Source organism: Babylonia areolata, chromosome 1 (genome assembly GCF_041734735.1).
Source record: "Babylonia areolata isolate BAREFJ2019XMU chromosome 1, ASM4173473v1, whole genome shotgun sequence".
NCBI classification, from domain to species: Eukaryota; Metazoa; Mollusca; class Gastropoda; order Neogastropoda; family Buccinidae; genus Babylonia; species Babylonia areolata.
The window spans coordinates 12,090,344-12,110,540 of NC_134876.1; the positions used below are offsets into that span (position 1 = coordinate 12,090,344).

General features: G+C 41.1%; 1 protein-coding gene across 3 annotated transcripts in view; it reads right to left on the minus strand.

Annotated features, from left to right (window-relative positions):
- The window catches only part of LOC143279555 (uncharacterized), a 56,811-nt gene that overhangs the window by 35,840 nt on the left and 774 nt on the right, over nt 1–20,197 (minus strand). Inside the window, exons 2-11 of one of the 3 annotated variants that reach the window (XM_076583638.1) lie at nt 19,892–20,128; nt 18,425–18,553; nt 13,816–13,982; nt 12,309–12,411; nt 11,287–11,445; nt 10,689–10,774; nt 9,689–9,820; nt 3,550–3,675; nt 2,911–3,066; nt 666–822 (exon numbers count right to left, since the gene is read on the minus strand). In XM_076583638.1, the coding sequence (XP_076439753.1) occupies nt 666–822; nt 2,911–3,066; nt 3,550–3,675; nt 9,689–9,820; nt 10,689–10,774; nt 11,287–11,445; nt 12,309–12,411; nt 13,816–13,982; nt 18,425–18,553; nt 19,892–20,069 (1,393 nt within the window). In that variant the 5' untranslated portion in view covers nt 20,070–20,128. Of the gene's footprint in view, nt 1–665; nt 823–2,910; nt 3,067–3,549; nt 3,676–9,688; nt 9,821–10,658; nt 10,775–11,286; nt 11,446–12,308; nt 12,412–13,815; nt 13,983–18,424; nt 18,554–19,891; nt 20,129–20,197 lie in introns of all 3 variants that reach the window. The other 2 variants (XM_076583645.1, XM_076583629.1) reach the window with 2 other exon arrangements.

Genomic DNA, 20,197 nt, shown 5'->3' on the forward strand with positions numbered 1-20,197 from the left:
AAAACAATTTTCGGTTCATAATCATTGCTGATGAACTGAAATGAACTTCAGCTTGGAATGTCATAAAACAAATACTTTGCTCATAGCAAACTGTATGAACAACAGTCATCTCCAGCAAACACCTGGTCCTTGCAGTCTGCTAACCACAGCAACCAGACATTAGACAGTATCTTTGACACAGCCAGTGCTGCCATGGCCAACTGTATCAACTGTAAATGTACTCTAAAATTACTCTGTCTTTTCTTTTGTGTGCTTGTGTAGATCAACGACAGAGAGAGCAACTTGAAAAGAAGTGCACTTTATTGGACATTTTCACAATCACAAAAGAGAAACACACTTTACTGAGCATTTTCATCAACAAGAATATGGATCAAATGAAGGAAATAGTAGTAGCTAGCTGAACCTTTTTATGTGATATGACACTGACATGTATGTGTGAACAGAGCTAGGTGGGTGGCTTATGAGCAACAACAAAAAATAAAAGGATACAACTGAAACGTTCAGTTTTTCATAACAAAAAACTTTTCATTTTTACAAAACATGAAACAAATCATTTAAAGAAAGAAAAAAAGCCTAAAAAACAAAAACAAACCACTAACAGCAACCACAACCACTGCCACACAAACGAGCACAAAAAAATCAAACTTGAAGCAACAGCAGCATACCATGGTGAATTGCAGCAGCACAAAAGGAGGAAAATCTCTTAAATGGGTCATCTTTACCCAGTGATGTGCATGGAGAAAGACAGGGACGACAAGGGGGACCAGGTCGATCCTTCATTCCTGGCAGCCGATGCCGGGGAGGTTTGTCCAAGGGCTCACCCTGAACAACAACAACAGATCTAATTTCTACCTGGACTCCATTCACGCTCAGTCAGTAATGCAAGTTCAGTGGGAACAGCTGGCTGGAAGTCAGTGCAGTAAATACATTGCACAAATGCTGTTCCATTTTTTGATGCTGGCAAAAAACAGAAAAAAATAAGCTTGCTCACTGAAAAGTATCAACAACAAACAGTTACCAAACTGACATAAAACATACCCATCATGCAATTTGATCACTGAAAAGCATCAATGACAAACAGTTACCAAACTAATATTATACATACCCATCATGCTATTTGATCACTAAACAAGAGGCAAAGCCTTCAAGACTCACTTGTGCTTTGCGCTTTATCCAGTCAAGGAATCATGAGGAGAAAAAAAAAAGAGATTTAAAAAATCGTTGAAAAGTGCTCTGTATTAAATATGATATATAGAATAAGCTTGGTAGAGAAAAAAAAAGAAGAAGAAAAAAGGTGTGTGGGTGGGATAGAACCATGCATGTTTAGTTCTGAAGCAACCAGACTAATCCCCACTGCTGCGGCGCATCTGATGTCATTTGACTAAATTTGATTCTTAAAGCAATGTTGACGTTTTCTTCTTCGTGCAAAAAATAGATCTGATTGTAGTGGATGTAATAATGCTGTTCAAATCATGTTTTTTGTGTGTTTTATTTCATCTTGATTATTCTTTTATTTCAGCGGTAAAGGAGACTTTACTATCCCTTCGAGCCCACCACAACACATGGTAGAACTCTAGATCCGCACGAACCAGTTGAGGCCTACAAGCTGAAAGAAACTGCTATCAATTCAATTTTTCTTTTATGTTCAATCCAGTTAATTCAGTGTCCACTTTAGAAAATTTTTATGCAGTAAACACATCGACGGTGTAGTTAGTATTACTGTATGCATTCTGTCCAGAATTTGTATTTCTTTCCTTTTAACCGCGAACACGAAAAATGAGGTCATGCCTTCGAATACAACCTACCTGCTTGCTGTTGGCCAAACTCAGTGGGAAGCGGTTTTTAGAATTTTTGGATTTTGGAACAAACCTCAAGGAAATAAACCATTAATGATTCGGAAAAAATGGGTTAACTGGGAAGACTTACAACCTGTTACTGGTATGACTGTGAAAATTTTTTTCATACTATTTTTAAGTCAAATTTGGTATTGGCAGACAAAGTATTTCCACAGAAAATGGCATGTTAAAGTTTACCATGGACACACACACACACACACACACACAACCGAACACCAGGTTAAAACACAAGTGAGTCAAAAAGCATCAACAACAAACGGTTACTAAACTGACATAAAATATACCAACCATGCTATTTGATCACTAAAAAGTATCACCGATAAATGGATACCATACTTTCATGAAAAAACATTTTTAAAAACCACTTGTGATTGAAATTTGTGAAGAAAAAAAAAAGCATTCATCATATGAACACAGAATCAAGAAAATATTACCTATCTTTACTGGGTGAATAATGTGTCTTCCTTATTTTACCATAAACGTTCTTCACAAAAATCTATTGCACTGAAGCACCATTATGATCAAGAAAAACTGTGCAAATACTTTTTCCCATACTGAAGATTTGACACTCATAAGAAATGCATAAAAAAGTATTTACCACTAGAGGTTTTTCTTTCACTCACCAGGCTACCTGGCATCACACAACTTGCGTTAAGTAAATGTATGCTGACTTGAGAAATCAAACAGGCTTGAGGGAGAATTATCTCCCTGCTGATCCAACAAACTTGGCCGACTTACTTTGACTGGAGTGAATCTACCCTCATCTTCTTCATTGTCTGTGGACTTGAACTCCTACATTCACTGCCATCAACATGAGGGGTTTTAAGATTTTTTTTTTCTTTTTTCATAACAAGCAGTGTCCACAATTTTAGTCAGCACTCAAGCTTTGTCTGTGTAATAACTCCCCTAAAGAGGGACATCGTTGGAATGGTGCCATGCTGTGACCCGAGTTACTCAGACTGAAGTCATCTGGTCAGTATCAACTGTCGCAAAATTAACAGTCACTGCTGTTTAACTGTGCTGTTCAGACACAAAAAAATGTAAGAACACTTACCGGTATACAATACCGATGGTCTTGGCGGAAATGTTCATAGCTTTCTTGCAGCTGGTCATAGCGGTTTTCCAGCTTGTGCTGTTGCTCAAACTGTTTCTCGTTTATTTGTGACATCTCCCACATTTTGGTCTGCATGTGCATGCGTTCCTCCTCCAACTGGTCAAAACGAAAACATAAAAAACGTTACTCCTTTTTCTTTAAAAAAAAAAAAAGGACATAAAAATGACAATGACGATAAGCTCAAAAATCATATTTAAAAAAATAACAGTCTTCTATCTTATGGATAACCTCAGAGCTGTCAGCTATACAGGAAAATGCATCATTCAAAGGCCTCCAGCTTGTTCTAATTTTCATTCTCATATTTACAATGTAGTGTGAAAAGACATTATTTGTCCCTTTTATTTCTCTTTAATTCGCTTATTTCTATTTCATTTTATTAAGGGGTAAAAGGACGTTTTCTCACAATTTATCCACTCAACACGCTCACCCATGTGCATGCGTACTGACACACACACACAAGCCAATGCTTGCATATAAAAACTTGCATATATGTGCACACACACACATACTCATGCATGGAAGCATGCAGACACGCACATGTGCACCTACGCAAGCACACACACAAACACACACACTCACCTTTCTTTTCTCTTCTTCCAGTTGCTTGATTTTGCTGAAGTACCGTTCAATCTTTTGAGAAAATGTTGCCTGCCGAGTCTCCAGAGTATTTTTGTCCAGCTCAAGCGCACAAACACACCGATGCAGCTGTGAACAAAGATCAGACAGGTATTGTTATCATCATATTGATACTTACATAGTGTCTATCTTCTGTCAGAATAGTTATATAGTGCCTATCTGTCAGAGACCAATGCTTTACAAACACTGCGTCATTTGTTTAACAGGCTGCCTTCATGGGCTGAAATGACTGACAACTGCCTGAAGGCATTCACCATTCTTTCCGGTGTTATTCAGTCAAGATCCAGTCAAGCGCGTATGCACGCACATGTATATCAGAGTAGATTTTATCACAAAATTTGCAAGGGACAACCCTTTTGTTGCCATGGGTTCTGTCACCTGCACTAAATGCTTGCTGCATACAGGACCTCGGTTTATTGTCTTATCCAAATGACCAGCATCCAGACCACGACTTGAGTGATGGGCGAGAAAATTCTGGCAAGTGTGGGTACACTGCATTTTATACTTACACTACAAATCAAAGAATGTTTAAAATGATGTGAGGAATTAGAACAAACATAAATTTTGAGCATATCATTTTAAAAGAGGATACAGGTTGTACATCTCTGAAACAAGAGAGGCAAGACCTTCAAGACTCACTTGTGATACACTTAAAAAAAAAAATCTAATCGTTAAAATGTGTTCTGTATTTGTTATTATAAAGCTTCGGGTTAAAAAAAAAAAAAAAAGAAAAAAAGTCCTAACCAGATTCGAACCCCGCGTGTTCGTGTGAGAAGAAACTGTCTTACCCATTACACTATCGTGGCTCCTTAACTGACATTCTAAAATTTATTATTTGAACATACTTTTTTAAAGGGCGATAAATCAATTGCGGTATTTGCAGTGAGAACGCTGTTTAAATCATATTATTCTGGTGTATCTTGGGCATTCAAAAAATCTTTAAGGGCAATAAAAAATTCTTTTTAAGTCCGCAGTAAAGGAGACGTGGCTATCGCCGCAATCACACCGCAACATTTAGCCATTTTCTTTACATCTAGGTAGATGTACAAGTTTAGTTACACCCGCCGGGAATGTAGTACAACACAGTCGATTCAAATTCTCTTTTATATTCATTTTAGTTTTATAGTTTTAAAGTTGATATGAAAATTTTGTATTTTGTTAAACTAATAACATGTAGAGCCAAGTACAAGTACTTCTAAACGTCGTATGAAGTGAAAAGGACTTCATTTTGAGAAAAGTCAAGACTGGAAATTTTTTCGTTTCATCAATTCAAGGGTATTAACTCGCATGGTTTACAATTTTTAACTGTGAATTCCAACTGATTCTGTGGATATTTTTATGGCAGTTTGGGGCATAATCCAGTAAGTGATGAGGCGTTCACAAATCTTTCTCTGAATAAATATTTAACGGTCTCCTCCAACTTTCCATCACATGTTATCGTGTATTGCCGATTGAATATAGGATTGAACAACTTGAAACAAAATGGCGTCGTTCGCGTTCGCGAAGAATATGAGCACGCGCTTTGAATGTGTATAAATATGTGTACGCAATTGATTTTTGCCCATGACCTTCAGGGCTCAGCCAATAGATCTATAAAGTCCACTCGTCGTATTGATTTTAGTATTTTCCGAAAAAGACCACTTGGGCGAATGAACATAGTGAAAGCCCTGTACACTGAGAGTAAAACACAAAAGCTTTTTATGTATTGAGTATAATTTCAAAATGTAATGTTTAAGATGAGAAAGATCAGTTTCAAGCAAATTAAGTCCCCTAGCATTAATTACAGATTAATTTCCCTTTTTTTTACTATCTGCACTGCCCCAAAACGTTTGCAAAATAAATAAAACTTCCATGCTTAGCAAAAGAAGTTCCTGTTTGAACAAAAAATGATAATAATGACTGCTCTTGTTGTTGTGTCAGAATATTATATCAAAGTGCCAAGTTTAGAGAATAAAAAAATATAAATATAACAGTAAATGCAGCTTGCATATAATTTGGCTTCTTTTTTTATTTTTTTGTGCCCATCCCAAAGGTGCAGTATTGTTTTAAACAAGATGACTGGAAAGAACTGAATTTTTCCTATTTTTATGCCTAATTTGGTGTCAACTGACAAAGTATTTGCAGAGAAAAAGGAAATTTTCTATCTAAAATTACGTTTAAATAACATACTTACCGTGACCCAACTAGTGCGGACTCCGGCAGGGGTCTGACATTCCTGTCCTGTGCAAACTACTATCCGCCTATGTGGAGAAAACGAAACTACGGCCGATAACCTCCCGGAAGTAGGTAACCTCCCCTTTGTCCCGCTGGCTAGCGCTCTCTTTTGACAGCAATATGCCATCACTAGCGCAGCGAGCAGGGAGAACAGGAAGCGGGAAGGACGGGAGGGTCTTAAATTTGGGTCACGGTAAGTATTTTATTTAAACGTAATTTTAGATAGAAAATTTCCTTTTAATTACACATACTTAACCGTGACCCAACTAGTGCAGAATAGTGCGACAAGGTGGAGGGCTCGCCTGTTCTACTGTCTGTGTGCTGTGATGGCCTGTTGAGCAACTACCACAGAAGCGATGCCTCTTGAGCCATTATCCCGCAGGTGTGTGACGTCTCTCTGGTAGAAGTCGATGAGCCATCATCCCAAAAGCGAAAGAAGTCCCTCAAGTAGAATTCGACGAAAGTAGAGTGTACTGTGTCACCTAAGGATATTGGTGCGGGCAAAGAAGACAGAGGTCCGCAGCTGTATTGTGGGGGAGGTCTGTGGACCACAGCTGTGCTGAGAAATGTAGCGCAAAGAAAATCGGGTCGGTGGGTTGAATCCACACTTTTCTGAGAGCCCTTCGAATCAAAGGAAGGGAAGGAAACATGTACCCTTATAGGGTTGTCTCATTTGAGCGAGGTTGAGCGTCAATGCAAGGAGGTGCACATGTGGTTTGATCTGATGATTCCACATCAGATGTGGGCCGATAGTGGAAGTGATTTTTGTGTTTCAAGGAAACTGTGGCACAAGACAGAGGTAGGTCGCCATGTTGGGCTTGCCTTAGGCATGACAACCAGATCTGTAGAGCTCCTCCACGCGAGCTGACAGGCGATGGGCGCTCCCCCTACCACTTTTTTGTCGTTGCCAAAAAATGACAGCACTGGTATGTTGCCCATGCATAGAATGGCAGACATTTGGCAACAAAAGACTTGATGTCTCTGGTGTCTCTGGGACAGGGTTGTGTAATTACCCAGGTAGGTACCATCACGAAGGGGCATACAGAAGGCTTGGTGGCTTCTCTACCTGAGTGTGGCATGTTGGAGCAACCTGCAGAAAGTTGGTGGCAGCCAATGGCTGGATTGGATCAGGCTGTGGAAGTGCATTTCATGCGCCCACAGGTCACTGAGTCTCATTCTGTGGTGCAATTCCAAATGGAAGAGGGTTTCCATGGGGAAAATTTTTGCTGAAGGTTGTTTAGTGAGAAAGGGGACTGGATCCATGACAGGCCTCTGGCTGTGTGTGGTGCGCACTGAGTCTGGGATGGAGCAGGGCGGGGGCAGGGAGGTAAGTGGCTCAAGATGTGCTGTACTGGCTATTTACATCAAAGCACTGATCTGACATACTTTTTCTGTATGGCCAAAAGCAAAGTGAGAGCTGTGGTTTCTTAATTGCAAAGGGAAATCATTTGCAGCTTAGTCTTTGATGAATGACTATGTCTCTCAGAATAGAAGTCAAATTGCACTGGGACTTAGCGCTGTAGCCTTGGGCCTAACTAGCCTTTGGGATCCGTCCCAATGATGAGTCCTAAGGCCCTCTTGATCGAGGGACCGGGGATGCAACTTGGGCAAAACACTCTCTACTATAAATTGTATAATCGAATTCCAGCCCGAATAGTCAGGACAGCAGTTGCCTCCTCTGCTGTTCTGATGGTGACTGTCGTACACGACTGATTATCATATATTGTTCCTAGGAGGACACCAATCATGCTTGGGTAAATCAGGAAACAGCTGCTGTGTGCTTGAGGGATGAAGGTGTCCACCATGCAGGTTATGTTGCAATGTAAGGAAGCCGGAAAGAGTTGACGGGGTCTTGTGGTGCAACCGTGTGTCTGAAAGACATGGTGCTTGCTTCCGAAGTGACAACAAAGTCATCCTCTGACAGGCCCTTGACTGAAGGCTGGGGCTCCATGATGGGATAGCCTGCCTAGGCTAGAAACCCCTGGATGTGTCTCATTGGAAAGACAGTGCTTGAGAAGGAATGCCCCTCTGTAACCACAGCAGTGGTTGTGTGTTGAGGCTGAAAGGATCGGGCAGGGAAGACCAAGTGCAGAAAGTGCTTTCAAACGCCAAATGTTTGAGACGTTGATGCTGGATCTTTGTTCAAGAAAGGTGGTGGGGCGAACTGATGTGCCTGAATGCGGCATCTGCCATGCTGGTATGAGTGGGCAGAAAGGTACACCCCTGCAGCTAATGGACGGTTCGTTGTGCTTTGTGAGACGCATCCGTCCTCGTCAATATGCCTTTCTCCCAAATGTAGAGGAAAACAATTATGACCCAGGCCTTCTGCTACAAGAGAGGAGTGGAAGAGATGGGCTTAGGGTGATTGTCTCCTGCCCAGTGGGCAGTTTTTGGGTCTGCTAAAACTTCGAAGGCAAAGATAGACACCTCTTCATGGGCAGGCTGGCTAGGATGTAGGGCCCGTGTGGAGCTTGCTGAGACGCCATTAGTGAGATGGGAAACAGCAGTAACCGGCGGTGTGGCAGATGGGGTCATCACCGCAAAGTTTGAAGGGACCATGCACGCACCTGCACTGTTGGCGAGGGGCTGTCCCGGTAAAGGGAAGTAACTGCGGAGGGTCACCGGCAAATGTGCCGAAGCAGGAGTTGTCTCCCTTGGATCGGAAAATCGGGACAAGGGGAGGGTACACATGCATGGGCCATTGTCCCCTGGTGGTCCACCTTCCTCCCTACCCCTGGGGAGGGCATCCCTAAGCGCCTCGGTCGCCATAGGATCCGAGACGGAAGAGGCATGCCGCGTGGGGGGGTGCGTGAGCCAATGTCACGGCCGCCCCCACGGACGCATCACACATAGGGCCCAGTCTAGCGTGCGGATCCAAAGCCAGTGTATGGTGTTGTTTTCCCAAAGGGGTTATGGCACATTCCATTGCTGACATAGGAAAAGTGATAGAGGAGATCGACTCGGGTGTCCTGCCGACTGGCAGGGCCGAGAAACGCAGATTGCATCGAGTTCGTTTGCGAATTGAAAAAGGAAAGCATCAATGGCACCACTGACCTGAGTATGGGGTAACGTACCCCTAGAAGTCACCGGAGAGGGTGCAGGAGGTGGTGGAGGTCTGAAGTCGACTGGAGGAAGCGAAGGAGGAGACGGGTTGGCGTTGTTGAGAGGGCCAGAAATAGAGGGCCCAGAGTGTCCGCGAATCAATAGCAATCGTGCCTTAATTTTAGCCTGATCTCCCAATCGAACCATATAATTATGTGACCTGGTTCAAGACAAAATTTGACAAAAAACAAGAACTCCAGAGAATCGACAGACAGACAGAAAATACGAAAAAACTTAGCTGTATGGAGAGCACAGGAACAGGAGTCATAATGGCTGCCGGAAAAAGAGGGCGCTAGCCAGCGGGACAAAGGGGAGGTTACCTACTTCCGGGAGGTTATCGGCCGTAGTTTCGTTTTCTCCGCATAGGCGGATAGTAGTTTGCACAGGACAGGAATGTCAGACCCCTGCCGGAGTCTGCACTAGTTGGGTCACGGTTAAGTATGTGTAATTAAATGTCAATGTTAAAGTTTACCACGGACACACAGACACACACACAGACAACCGAACACCGGGTTAAAACATAGACTCACTTTGTTTACACAAGTGAGTCAATAAAAACTTGTATGGATATGTGTATAAACATGGTCAAAAATATACAATTTTTGTGCAGTTTATATAGTAATTTTCTTCATGTAAAGAGAAGCTGGTAATCCAATGAGAAGTTGCACAAATGCTAAAATATCACCCGTTTGCCCATTCTCTCTACTTTCTAAAACAATGCTATATATTCTACTCTGTGTGGTGTTTCAACACTCTCTCTCTCCACCTGATCTCTTTCATCCTTCTCCGTGTCCAGCAGATTCTGCATGTAATGAAGCTGTTCACACAGTTCTCTGTTTTTTTCCTCCATGTTCTTCATGTCATCTGTTAGGATCTCCAGCTGATGCTGCAAATTATTCTGAAACAATGACAAGAGTTCAAATGTTACAATAATATGCTAAGGTGATGAATTGAAAAATGTTCATCTCATATCTTTCCATTACTTTCTTTAAACTTTCTTAAAATGTTTTTTTTTTAAATATATTTCTTTTTGTCCAAAGATTAAGCAAACGTATTTGTTCAGAGATATGATCTTGCAAGAAGGAATGATAACATTTGCATGTTAATTTGTTCATTCATTCAATTTCTTTTTCATCTATTTATTCATCATTTATACAATTATTTATTCATCTAATTATTTATTTATCTATTTATTCATTATTTGTTTACTTACTTAGCTGTTCATTATCTCAAATATTTTAAGATGTGCAAAACTACTGACCACCTGACAATAGCAACTGATCATTCTGTATGTACATTTACAAACTACAAAGTTTCTTTTCTTTTCTTGCACACCTTAAGAACACTGCAGATTGAAAAGGGTCTGGTGTGGAGATTAGAGACTGGTGAGAAAAATTCCCCAAATTCTGAAGAAGCTAACACATCTTTTTCCAAGCAAGCATATTATGGCCGAGTCTAAAAAAACAATTATTATGTTGAGATCTGGATACAGCACTGACAGTTTCCCTCACCGATGTAAGATTGGTGTTTAGAATGTTCTGACATTCTATACCCATGCCCTTGTTGTCTCACTGGAAGAAAGCCCCACGATCACAGCTAGTGAGACACACTGTGCATCATCAATTTAAAATGGCAAGACTACAAATCAGATTATCATTCATCAGCAATGGCTCTCTTGATGAATCCATCAGGCAGATAGCTGTGAGAGACAGGACAAAGAACCAAGCAGATGTTACCTGTTTGGCAGCATTCTGTGCCAGGACTACCTGTGCTGCAAAGCCTTGTCGCCGGGTCCTGGCCTGGCTCAGAGACTGCAGTTTCAGAGACTCCTTGCGCACATGCTCATATTTGGCTGTAACATTTCAGCAACGACAAAGCAGTCACGTAAGAATCCGGGAAACCAAACAATCAATAGAGGGTCTGTGAAAGTGCAAATACAAAAAAAAAAAAAACATGGTAAAACCATTGTCAGTTGTTCCACTGTGACACAATGACTTGAGGATTTGAGTTTGTAATATCAGCCAAAAATCAGTTCTTTAAAAATATATTTTAATCCAGTAATTGCCTTCTTAGCAAACTGAATAACCATGCCAATTATGTTTTCCAAGAACTATTCTCTCTTCAAACTTTGAAAAAAAAAAAAAAACAAAAAAAAAAAAACCAACAAATAAACAAATAAAACTCAATCTATTCCATTTCTACCCCAACAGGACTTTTCATTAATCTATACTACACAGACTGATACCCACTATTAAGCTAATCTTTGTCAACAAAACATCTAGTCCTTCATAAAGGGCACTGATGAGCCAAGCCCAATAGAATCAGAACAGCTGTGTATTCCGTTTCAGTCCCAGATTACCTTACCTCTAAGATCACTTTCCTCTCTGTCTTTTCTGCTCAGCTCAAAACTCTTCTCCTGGATCTGTTGAGTCATTTCATCCAACTTGGCCTGCAGAGATGCTTCTTGGTCACACTGTTTTCGGAGATCCAGTGTGAGAGTTCGGATCTCATGCAGAAACTGTCCTGTAATGGGGAAAAAGATACTGAACATTATTTCATTACCTATTCTATTGTGCACAATGTGTGGCTTATGAAGAATATGCCACCCCGAAAAGAATGACAGATATCATAAATTAATTTTAGCCTGATCTCCCAATTGAACCATATAATTATGTGACCTGGTTGAAGACATAATTTGACAAAAAACAAGAATGCCAGAGAATCAACAGACAGACAGAAAATACCAAAAAAACTTAGCCGTATGAAGAGCACAGGAACAGGAGTCATGATGGCTGCCGGAAAAAGAGGGCACTAGTCAGGGAGGCAAAGGGGAGGTTACCTACTTCCAGGAGGTTATCGGCCATAGCTACTTTCGTTTTCTCCGCACAGGCGGATAGTAGTTTGCACAGCACAGGAATGTCAGACCCCTGCCGGAGTCTGCACTAGTGGGTCACGGTTAAGTATGTGTAATTAAATATCATTTTTAAGCCATCCACTTTTCCATTAGATGGCTAGAATTCTATGAAAAAAAACAAACAAAACAAACAAACAATTCAATTCATCATGCTTCTATTTAATCAGTAATCATAAAAAAACATGTGTGACACACACACATACTTCTTTCATGACAGTTAATTGCTTGTCATTAACACACATATACACAAACCAAGAGACACAGACACACACAGACACACAAATACACTCACACAAACATACAGTCTTGCACACACATATATGGACACACATACAATGGTAACATATGCAAACACACACACACACACAGACACACACACACAGAGTTCCCCCTTCTTCATCACACACACACACACACATACATACATACCCTCTGACTCCCCTGTACACAAACATACATAAACAAAACTCACTGTTCTCTTCTTTGATTTCCTCATTCTTCAAGGTCAGCGTACGCAATTTTTCTTTGTTATGTTGGTTATCTCTTTCATACTTCCGCAGACGCTGATTCTCTCTCTAGAACATAAACACAAGAATCCCAGCGCCTTATACAGATTTATATATGAACAATATGAAACGATTCAAAACAATGCAATTAGGTTATCTAATGTACGTCTGCTTGTGCTTCTACTTTTTTTAGTCTACAAACCTGACAGGTAGTTTGTGTGTGAATTCATCGGTTTCAAACAATCTTACAATCAGAAGTGTCTCAACCTGCACTGGCAAACACAGATTTGCAGTATCTGAAAAACACATCCCATGGTTTTAGAATCAACAATCTAAGCAGACAATGAAATCAACTCATCAATTTTAAATACACTGACAAAGTATTCTATGATTTTTCAGTTATCAACTAGAACTGCATCTAAAAAAATTTTTTTTTTTAAATCCATAATTTACTCATCAACTAATCTGCATCTAAAAAAAATAATAATTGAAAATACATAATTTACCATCACCATCAATAAGATCTGCAACTAAACACAACTTATTTAAAAACCTGCCCACAAAACCATTTTTCCAAGACAGCAAATTAACAAATGCCAAACCCAGGTCATTGTTCAAATTTTATAGCTCTTCCACCCCTCACTTCCTCCCATCACCCACCACACTTCCTAACAACAATAACAAAAAAATTTTAATCCAAAAAAAACAAAACAAAACGTAACACCTCCCCTTTACTCCTTTCAATTTGTTACAGTGTTGACTCAGAATTGAGTTAGAAAGTGAAATCTAAATTGAAAAGACAGAAGCCCAAAGATACTGAACATGAACAATACAAAGTATTGGAAGGCACACTCAGATAAGCCAGATATCTCTGTGTTGCTGTCTATTGCTTCTTTCCCACATATAATTATAATTATGGTTTAGATTCAAGCATCATATTCTCAGAATAGCACATTCCAGTACTGATTCATGATTTAAAACATGTGATATTAAGCAATGCAGCCGTATCAAACAGTTATATTTCCACATAATCCAATAACACTTACCCTCCCACAATTCTCCCCCTCTCCCCCCAACCCTCTCTTCTTTCCTACATTTTCCATTAGATATTTTCTCAAAACAATCAAATAAAACTGTTGAGAATTTTATACATTCTTGAATAATTAAATTGGGAAATAAAACAAAAGAAAGAAGTCAAGTAATTTCTTTCAGAAAGAACAACCAGAATACCCAACAGAAATGTGTGAGAGAAAAAAGAGAAAAAAAACAAACAAGAGAAAGATAGAGATATAACCGATTTCTAAGGTTTTCTAATCTTTACAGTCTCATAAACAATGGAAAGTTGTGTATACATTCTTGAGAAGTTGACTTTGGAGACAGAAAAAAGAGGAACCCAGAATAAACAAGTGAACCAGTTTGTATGCTTTCTTTTCCCCCCAAGCTTTACTTGAAATCTCACTTTCAGACTCATACCTCTAAATCCTCAATTTCATTCTTCTGATGTTTTAACATGGCTTCCATGTCTTTGATCTGATCAGCCAAGTCTTCTTTCTGGTTTTGGAGTCGCTTCATGTCCAATCCAAACGTCAGCAGCTGGTTCAGGTCACAGGACAGACGACTCTTGGTGTCCTGTCTGTAAGCTGAAGTAACAGGACACAGGCATGAGAAACAGATCTTAAAGCACAACAATACTGCTTCATGTTCGCATCTATCCATCGAACATCATATTGCGGGCATAAATAAAAGTCAAGACTGCGTTTGTGACATTAAAATTAAACTTTTCCTCTTCAAATGAAATGAAATTATGTTGCTTAGAGCATCGCCGACCACTAAGGCCATCTCAAGGCTATCGCCACGTTAATACCTACTACAGGGGTAAAAAACAAACAATTAAAACGAGTCACCACTTCAAACTTTCCACTCAAAGTTTAAAAAACTTCCATAGTTTAAAACCTTCAAATCTGATTAAAAATGTTCACTTCTTTCAAGAAGTCCATCAGCGCCCACGGAGGGACATTACGAAACAAGGTCTTCAAAGAAACCGCCGTGTAATATCTGTGTCTAACGTCATGCAGATCCCAACAGTCAAAAAGCACGTGTTTCACGGTGAGAGGCTCATCACAGGGAATACATCGAGGGGCCTCTTCCCCCTTCAACAAGTAAGAATAAGTAAAAAAAAAAAGTGTGCCCCACATGCAGTCTGCACAGCACAGACTCCTCCTTTCTGTTCTTCATCCCTGAAGGGAGGGTCTCTTTTAGGTCTGGACGGATCTGGAAGAGCTTGTTGTCCGTCTGGGTGTTCCACTCCTCTTGCCAAAGATCCTAAACATAAGTGTTCACCTTCTGCTTCATGTCTGTGTATGGTACAAAGGATCTCGATAATTCTTTCTTTGCAGCGTTCTTGGCCAGCTGGTCTGCCCTTTCGTTACCACGAATGCCAACATGTCCAGGAACCCAGGCCAACACAACCTCGTATCCTTTCTTCGTTACAAGAGTAAAAGCTTCGTAGAATTCCAGCAGTTTGGGATGAGTGAGATTCCTGCAGGTGATCACCTCCAGGGCTGACAAGGAGTCGGAAAAGATCATGAATCTCTTTTGTTTCGAAGAGAGAACCATTTTTACCACCAGAACCAGTGCGGTCAGCTCCGCAGTGTACACTGAGCTGTCAGACAGGATGTATTCCGTTGAGGGCTCGTCAGGAAAGACGGCACAAAACGCAGATGCAGCAACTCCGTCCTCTGACTTGGAACCGTCAGTGAAGATTCTTTGGAAAGTGGGAAATTTGTGGCAGAGTTCTGAAAAGTAAGTTCTGTAGGCCAGTGAACTGGTGGAATCTTTATGGTACGAGGCCAGATCGAATCGGACCTCAGGTGTTCTAAAAGTCCACTGAGGGCTGTCGGGGAACTTGGAGAAGTCTGAGATGCCACCGACATCCAGATCGGCATTTTCTATGTGCGGCTGAATGCGGAGTCCAAGAGGAGGGATGCAGTTTGGGTTGTCTTTAAATTTCTTGTTGAAGGGGTTGTTGAATACAACGTCGTAAGCAGGGTTTGTAGGTTCAGAAAACAGTTTCAAGTAATAGTTTAGGGTCAGCTTCAGTCTGCGGTTGGAGAGAGGCGGTTCCCCCGCCTCTGCATACAGGCTGTGTACAGGGGTGGTGCGGAATGCACCTAAGCTGAGACGGAGCCCTTGGTGGTGTATAGGGTTCAGCAGTTTCAGGTAAGACTGAGCTGAGCTGCATACTACACTTCTGTAATCCAGTTTGGACCGGACCAGGGCTCTGTAGAGGTGCAAGAGAGTTCTCTTATCAGCACCCCAGTCCGTGTGTGCCACAACTTGGATGATGTTCAGGGCTTTTTGACAAGATATTTTCAGCTGTTTGATATGGCTGAGGAAGTTCAGCTTTTGATAAAAAAACAACCCCTAAAAATTTGGCTTCCTTGACAGCCGGGATGGTGGATTTTCCCAGATGGATTTCAGGGTCCAGATAGAATTGGCGAAAGTTATGTAAATGAATACACTCAGTTTTGGAGGACGAAAAGGTGAAACCATTCTTCTCTGCCCAACACTGAATTTTGTCCACGCAGAGCTGAAGCCATCGCTGGATGCTGGCATATGTGCTGCCAGTTGCATACAGGGCGAAATCGTCCACAAACAGCAAGCTGTCCTATCCCTTCTGAACCGACTGAACGATGTCGTTAATTTTGATGCTGAAGACAGCCGGTGACAGAATGCTCCCTTGCGGAACACCCAGCTCCTGCTTGTGAATGTCGGACAGGGTGGTGCCGACCCTCACCTGGAATTGTCTGTCTTGCAAGAAGTTGTGGATGAACTGGGGTAGGTGTCCTCGGAAGCCGAGCTTGTGCAGGTCCGAGAGGATTCCAAATTTCCAGGTGGTATCGTAAGCTTTCTCTAAGTCAAAAAATATGGCCACCACATGCTGTTTGTTTACAAAGGCATTCCTTACAGTGGTTTCCAGATGAACCAGATGGTCAACGGTAGATCGATGCTTGCGGAAACCGCACTGTTCTTTCGCCAGAAGGCCGTCGGTCTCTAGTTTCCACATCAGTCTGCCGTTGACCATCTTCTCCATCAGTTTGCAGATGCAGCTGGTCAGTGCTACTAGGCGGTAGTTGGAGGGGTTCGAGGGGTCTTTTCCCGGTTTTGGCACCGGGATTATGAGGGCTTTCCGCCAGGAGGGTGGAAAAAAGCCTGTGATCCAGATGTGGTTGCAAACTTTGAGCAGGGTGTCCAGACAGGTTTAGGGAAGATGTTTTAAAAGTTTATAATGGACCTCGTCCATTCCTGGAGAGGAATCCGTGCAGGTCTGAAGGGCAGATTTTAATTCATTCATAGTGAAAGGAAGGTTGTAGCTCTCTGTGTTGTCGGAAGAGAAGTTGCAGGGTGTTTTTTCTTTCAGGTTTTTGGTTTTGAGAAACAGAGCAGATTTGTTGGCAGATCTCGAGTTCAGTTCGACTGTGGTGGCTAGCAAATTAGCAACTGCTTTCTTCTCTGTGACCAGAGCGTCTGAGAGTTTAAGATGGTGAAAAGTTGGGCAGACGTTTTTGCCCTTAATTTTTTTTAAAACCCTCCACACTTTCTTCTTGGGTGTGTTGGAGGTTAAGGAAGAGCAGAAATCTCTCCATGATTTTCTCTGGCTCTTTTTAAAAACATACTTGGCTTTTGCCCTCAGCTGTTGATGGGTTCAAACGCTATCAGTCTCCGGTCTCCGAAAGACGCGTCGTTGCACTCTCTTCCGAGACTTACGGGCCTCCCGACATTCAGCGTTGAACCAGGGCGTTCTTGGCATATGAGGCTTGGAGGTAGACGATGGGACTGCTGCTTTGGCGCAATCTAAAATGATCTGTGTCAGAGTGTCAGCAGGATCCTTGCTTTGTAAGACTGTTTCTTCTTGCAGCTCCGCTCTTAACTTTGTGGCAAAAATTCCCCAGTCGGCTTTGTCCTCTTTATCCTCTTCAAAGATAATCATAAAGGCACACAACTTCAAGACACTGCTGCTTCATTATTCCCATCAGATTGCTTGTAGGTATATAAAAGGTGCAGAGAAACAAACCCACAGAGATCCCTAGAAAAACAAGTAACTAAAGAAGTCAACAAAAGTTAGGAATACAATAAAAGTGGACATGGACAAATGTCAAATCAGATCACTTTAGTTCATTTTACCGATGGTTAACCCAATTAAGGCCCCCGTGGCAGAATCAGGCATTGGGCTTCTGATCCAGTGTTCATCAGTGGTCAGGGTTCAAGGTCAGGGTTTGAGGTCCTCTTTCAGTCTGGCGCTGTGTCCTTGGGAGAGACACTTTACTCTGATTTTCTTCATTCCACCCTGGTTTGAATGGGTACTTTACTTGGGAAAGGTAAAAATGGCGGAAGAAGAGGATTGGGCCCAATATTCCTATACCCTGCCGTTCACACATTGGATATGAATTCACTGCCCTTGTGGCTGTAAATGGCGATGGGACCTTTAACCTTTTAAAGTAAACCCAGCTATGTACCAAATAACAGCAAAAAGGTCTTCACTAGTACTGAACCACTTCTTGGGAACAGACCTATTTTAATACATTGACTCATGATCAGTCAACCTTCACTAGTACACTCTAAAAACTTAAACTGGTCCAAACAGTGAAAAGATTAAGAAAATATTTCAAAGGTAGCAATAAATCAAGAAAACAAAATTCAGCACGGTAGTGTGGTAGTAATTGAATGCTTATCATGCTGTGGGCATTGTTTCCGATGAGTACGACCAACGCTCTGCCAGAAAGTCCTGCTACAACACTGAACACATACAATGTGCTCAGCTACAATTACAAATTTATTGATGAAGTGATCATTAAAAAAAAAAAAAACAACTAAAAAAAACAACTATAGACTTAAGTTCTACAAAGTAGCCACTAAATCTGCTGAGATCAAATTTATAATTGATAACTAGCTATTGTACCATGGAAGAAAATTGTACATTCAAATGAACTGAGACAGAGATGGCATTTTAAGTTGGTGTTCATTTTCATGTTGTTTTTTTCTGAAATCATATTATCAATGATGGGATCTGGAATGTACTCACACTGAGGAGGGCTGTTTGGTTCTTGCCGAAAAACCTCACGATACACATGTGGGTATTCCCAGCCAAGCTGCTGAAAGAACAACTTGATATTTTCTGGTCCTTTGGTGCGTATGATATCTAAAAAGCAACCTGAAATGGAGTTCAGAACATTGACTACAATACATTAACACTGTTACAACAACTAAATGAATTAGTATTCATGACAGTGCACTGACAATCCTCAAAGATTATTGTGACACACACAAATGCCTGTGTGCACACACGCACACACACACACACACACAAATTGACACATGCATACAAGAACATACACATAAGTGTACACACACATACAATCTTACATGTAAATTAGCACAAACATAAACGCACATTTGCAAACAAACACACAAACAAACAAACACATAATTATGATACCTATGCACACACACACACACACACACACACACACACACACACGCACACACACACACATCACAGAGTTCCTATACACACACTCATACAAACACAGACTTTTAAGTTGTAAATCTATCAAAGTCAAGAAATTATCTATAATTTGCCTCAATCTACATCTCTCCACTGACCCCCCCCCCCTTCCCCCTGAAGTCAGTCTCTTTGGGGGATGGAGGGGGCGGGGGGGTAAGGGGAGGGGTTGTGCATGTGATTTTTTTTGCTGGATCATCTCCATAAGGAGAATCCAAGAGAACACCTCATGGCTGTTGCTGATGTCTGTTCCAGTTACCAAGAACTATAGGGAGATTATCAATTATACCAGAGCAGATGCTGTCATTAAGTTTGATCCTGACATGGCTTGCGTACCTGATGTAGTAAAATCATGAAATGGACCTCCACTGAACTGCAAGGAATTTAGATTATTTACTCAAAAACCTTGGTTTCAAAATCAATAAGGGTATGCCTCTATGGAGCAGAAATATGTGCATTCCGATGCTGAAGAAAATAATTAAAAATGCCCAAAAGAGGATGGGAAATTGTGGCAGCAAGAACTCTTCCAAGTAACTGCATAACTATGAAGAAACAAAACACAGAAGCACTGGTGTCAACCCAGCAGATGTTGTCTTGGTATATAGATGAAGTTTAATGAGTTCCCATTCCCAGATGTAGATGTTCTTTCAGATGAAGATCATCGAGGTCAGATGCCACAGCAAACTGATGATGAAATTCACCAACATGATGCCACAATCAGTGACAATGGAACAAAGATGAAGAGTTATGCCTGTAAAAAGGGTATTTTGTCATTCTGAGATGCGTTTGTTTTCATTTTGAAAATGGATTTTGGCTTTCTTGTAAAGTAATAAATATACAGCTACTCTGGTTCAGTCTCCTGAGTAATGATTAAAACAACACACCATCTGCATTTGTAGTTTGCTGTGTGGACATGACAACACTATACATGGAAACATGCATATGTGTACCTGTGTACACTTCTGAAAAGCTCATAAGGATACTTACGCATTCTGGCTCTTCTGGTCTGGTTGATGAAGCAGTTTTGAACAACCTGACAATCGTCCTCAGACAGGACTCTGTGCTGACGCATGTAGTCAAGGAAAACTTCTGGGTCTACAGACTTCACCATCACCCAGTGGTTGTCCTCCAACACACTGAGGTAAGTCTCAAAGTCACCCTCCATTTTTTTTTTTTTTTTTTTTTTGAGAGAAGAGGCTCCTCTTTGCCTTGACTTGCTTCCCTCTATGTAAAAGCAAAATCAAAAGACTAAAGTTAATAATAATAATCTCCTTGCTGCACAGGCATTTACTG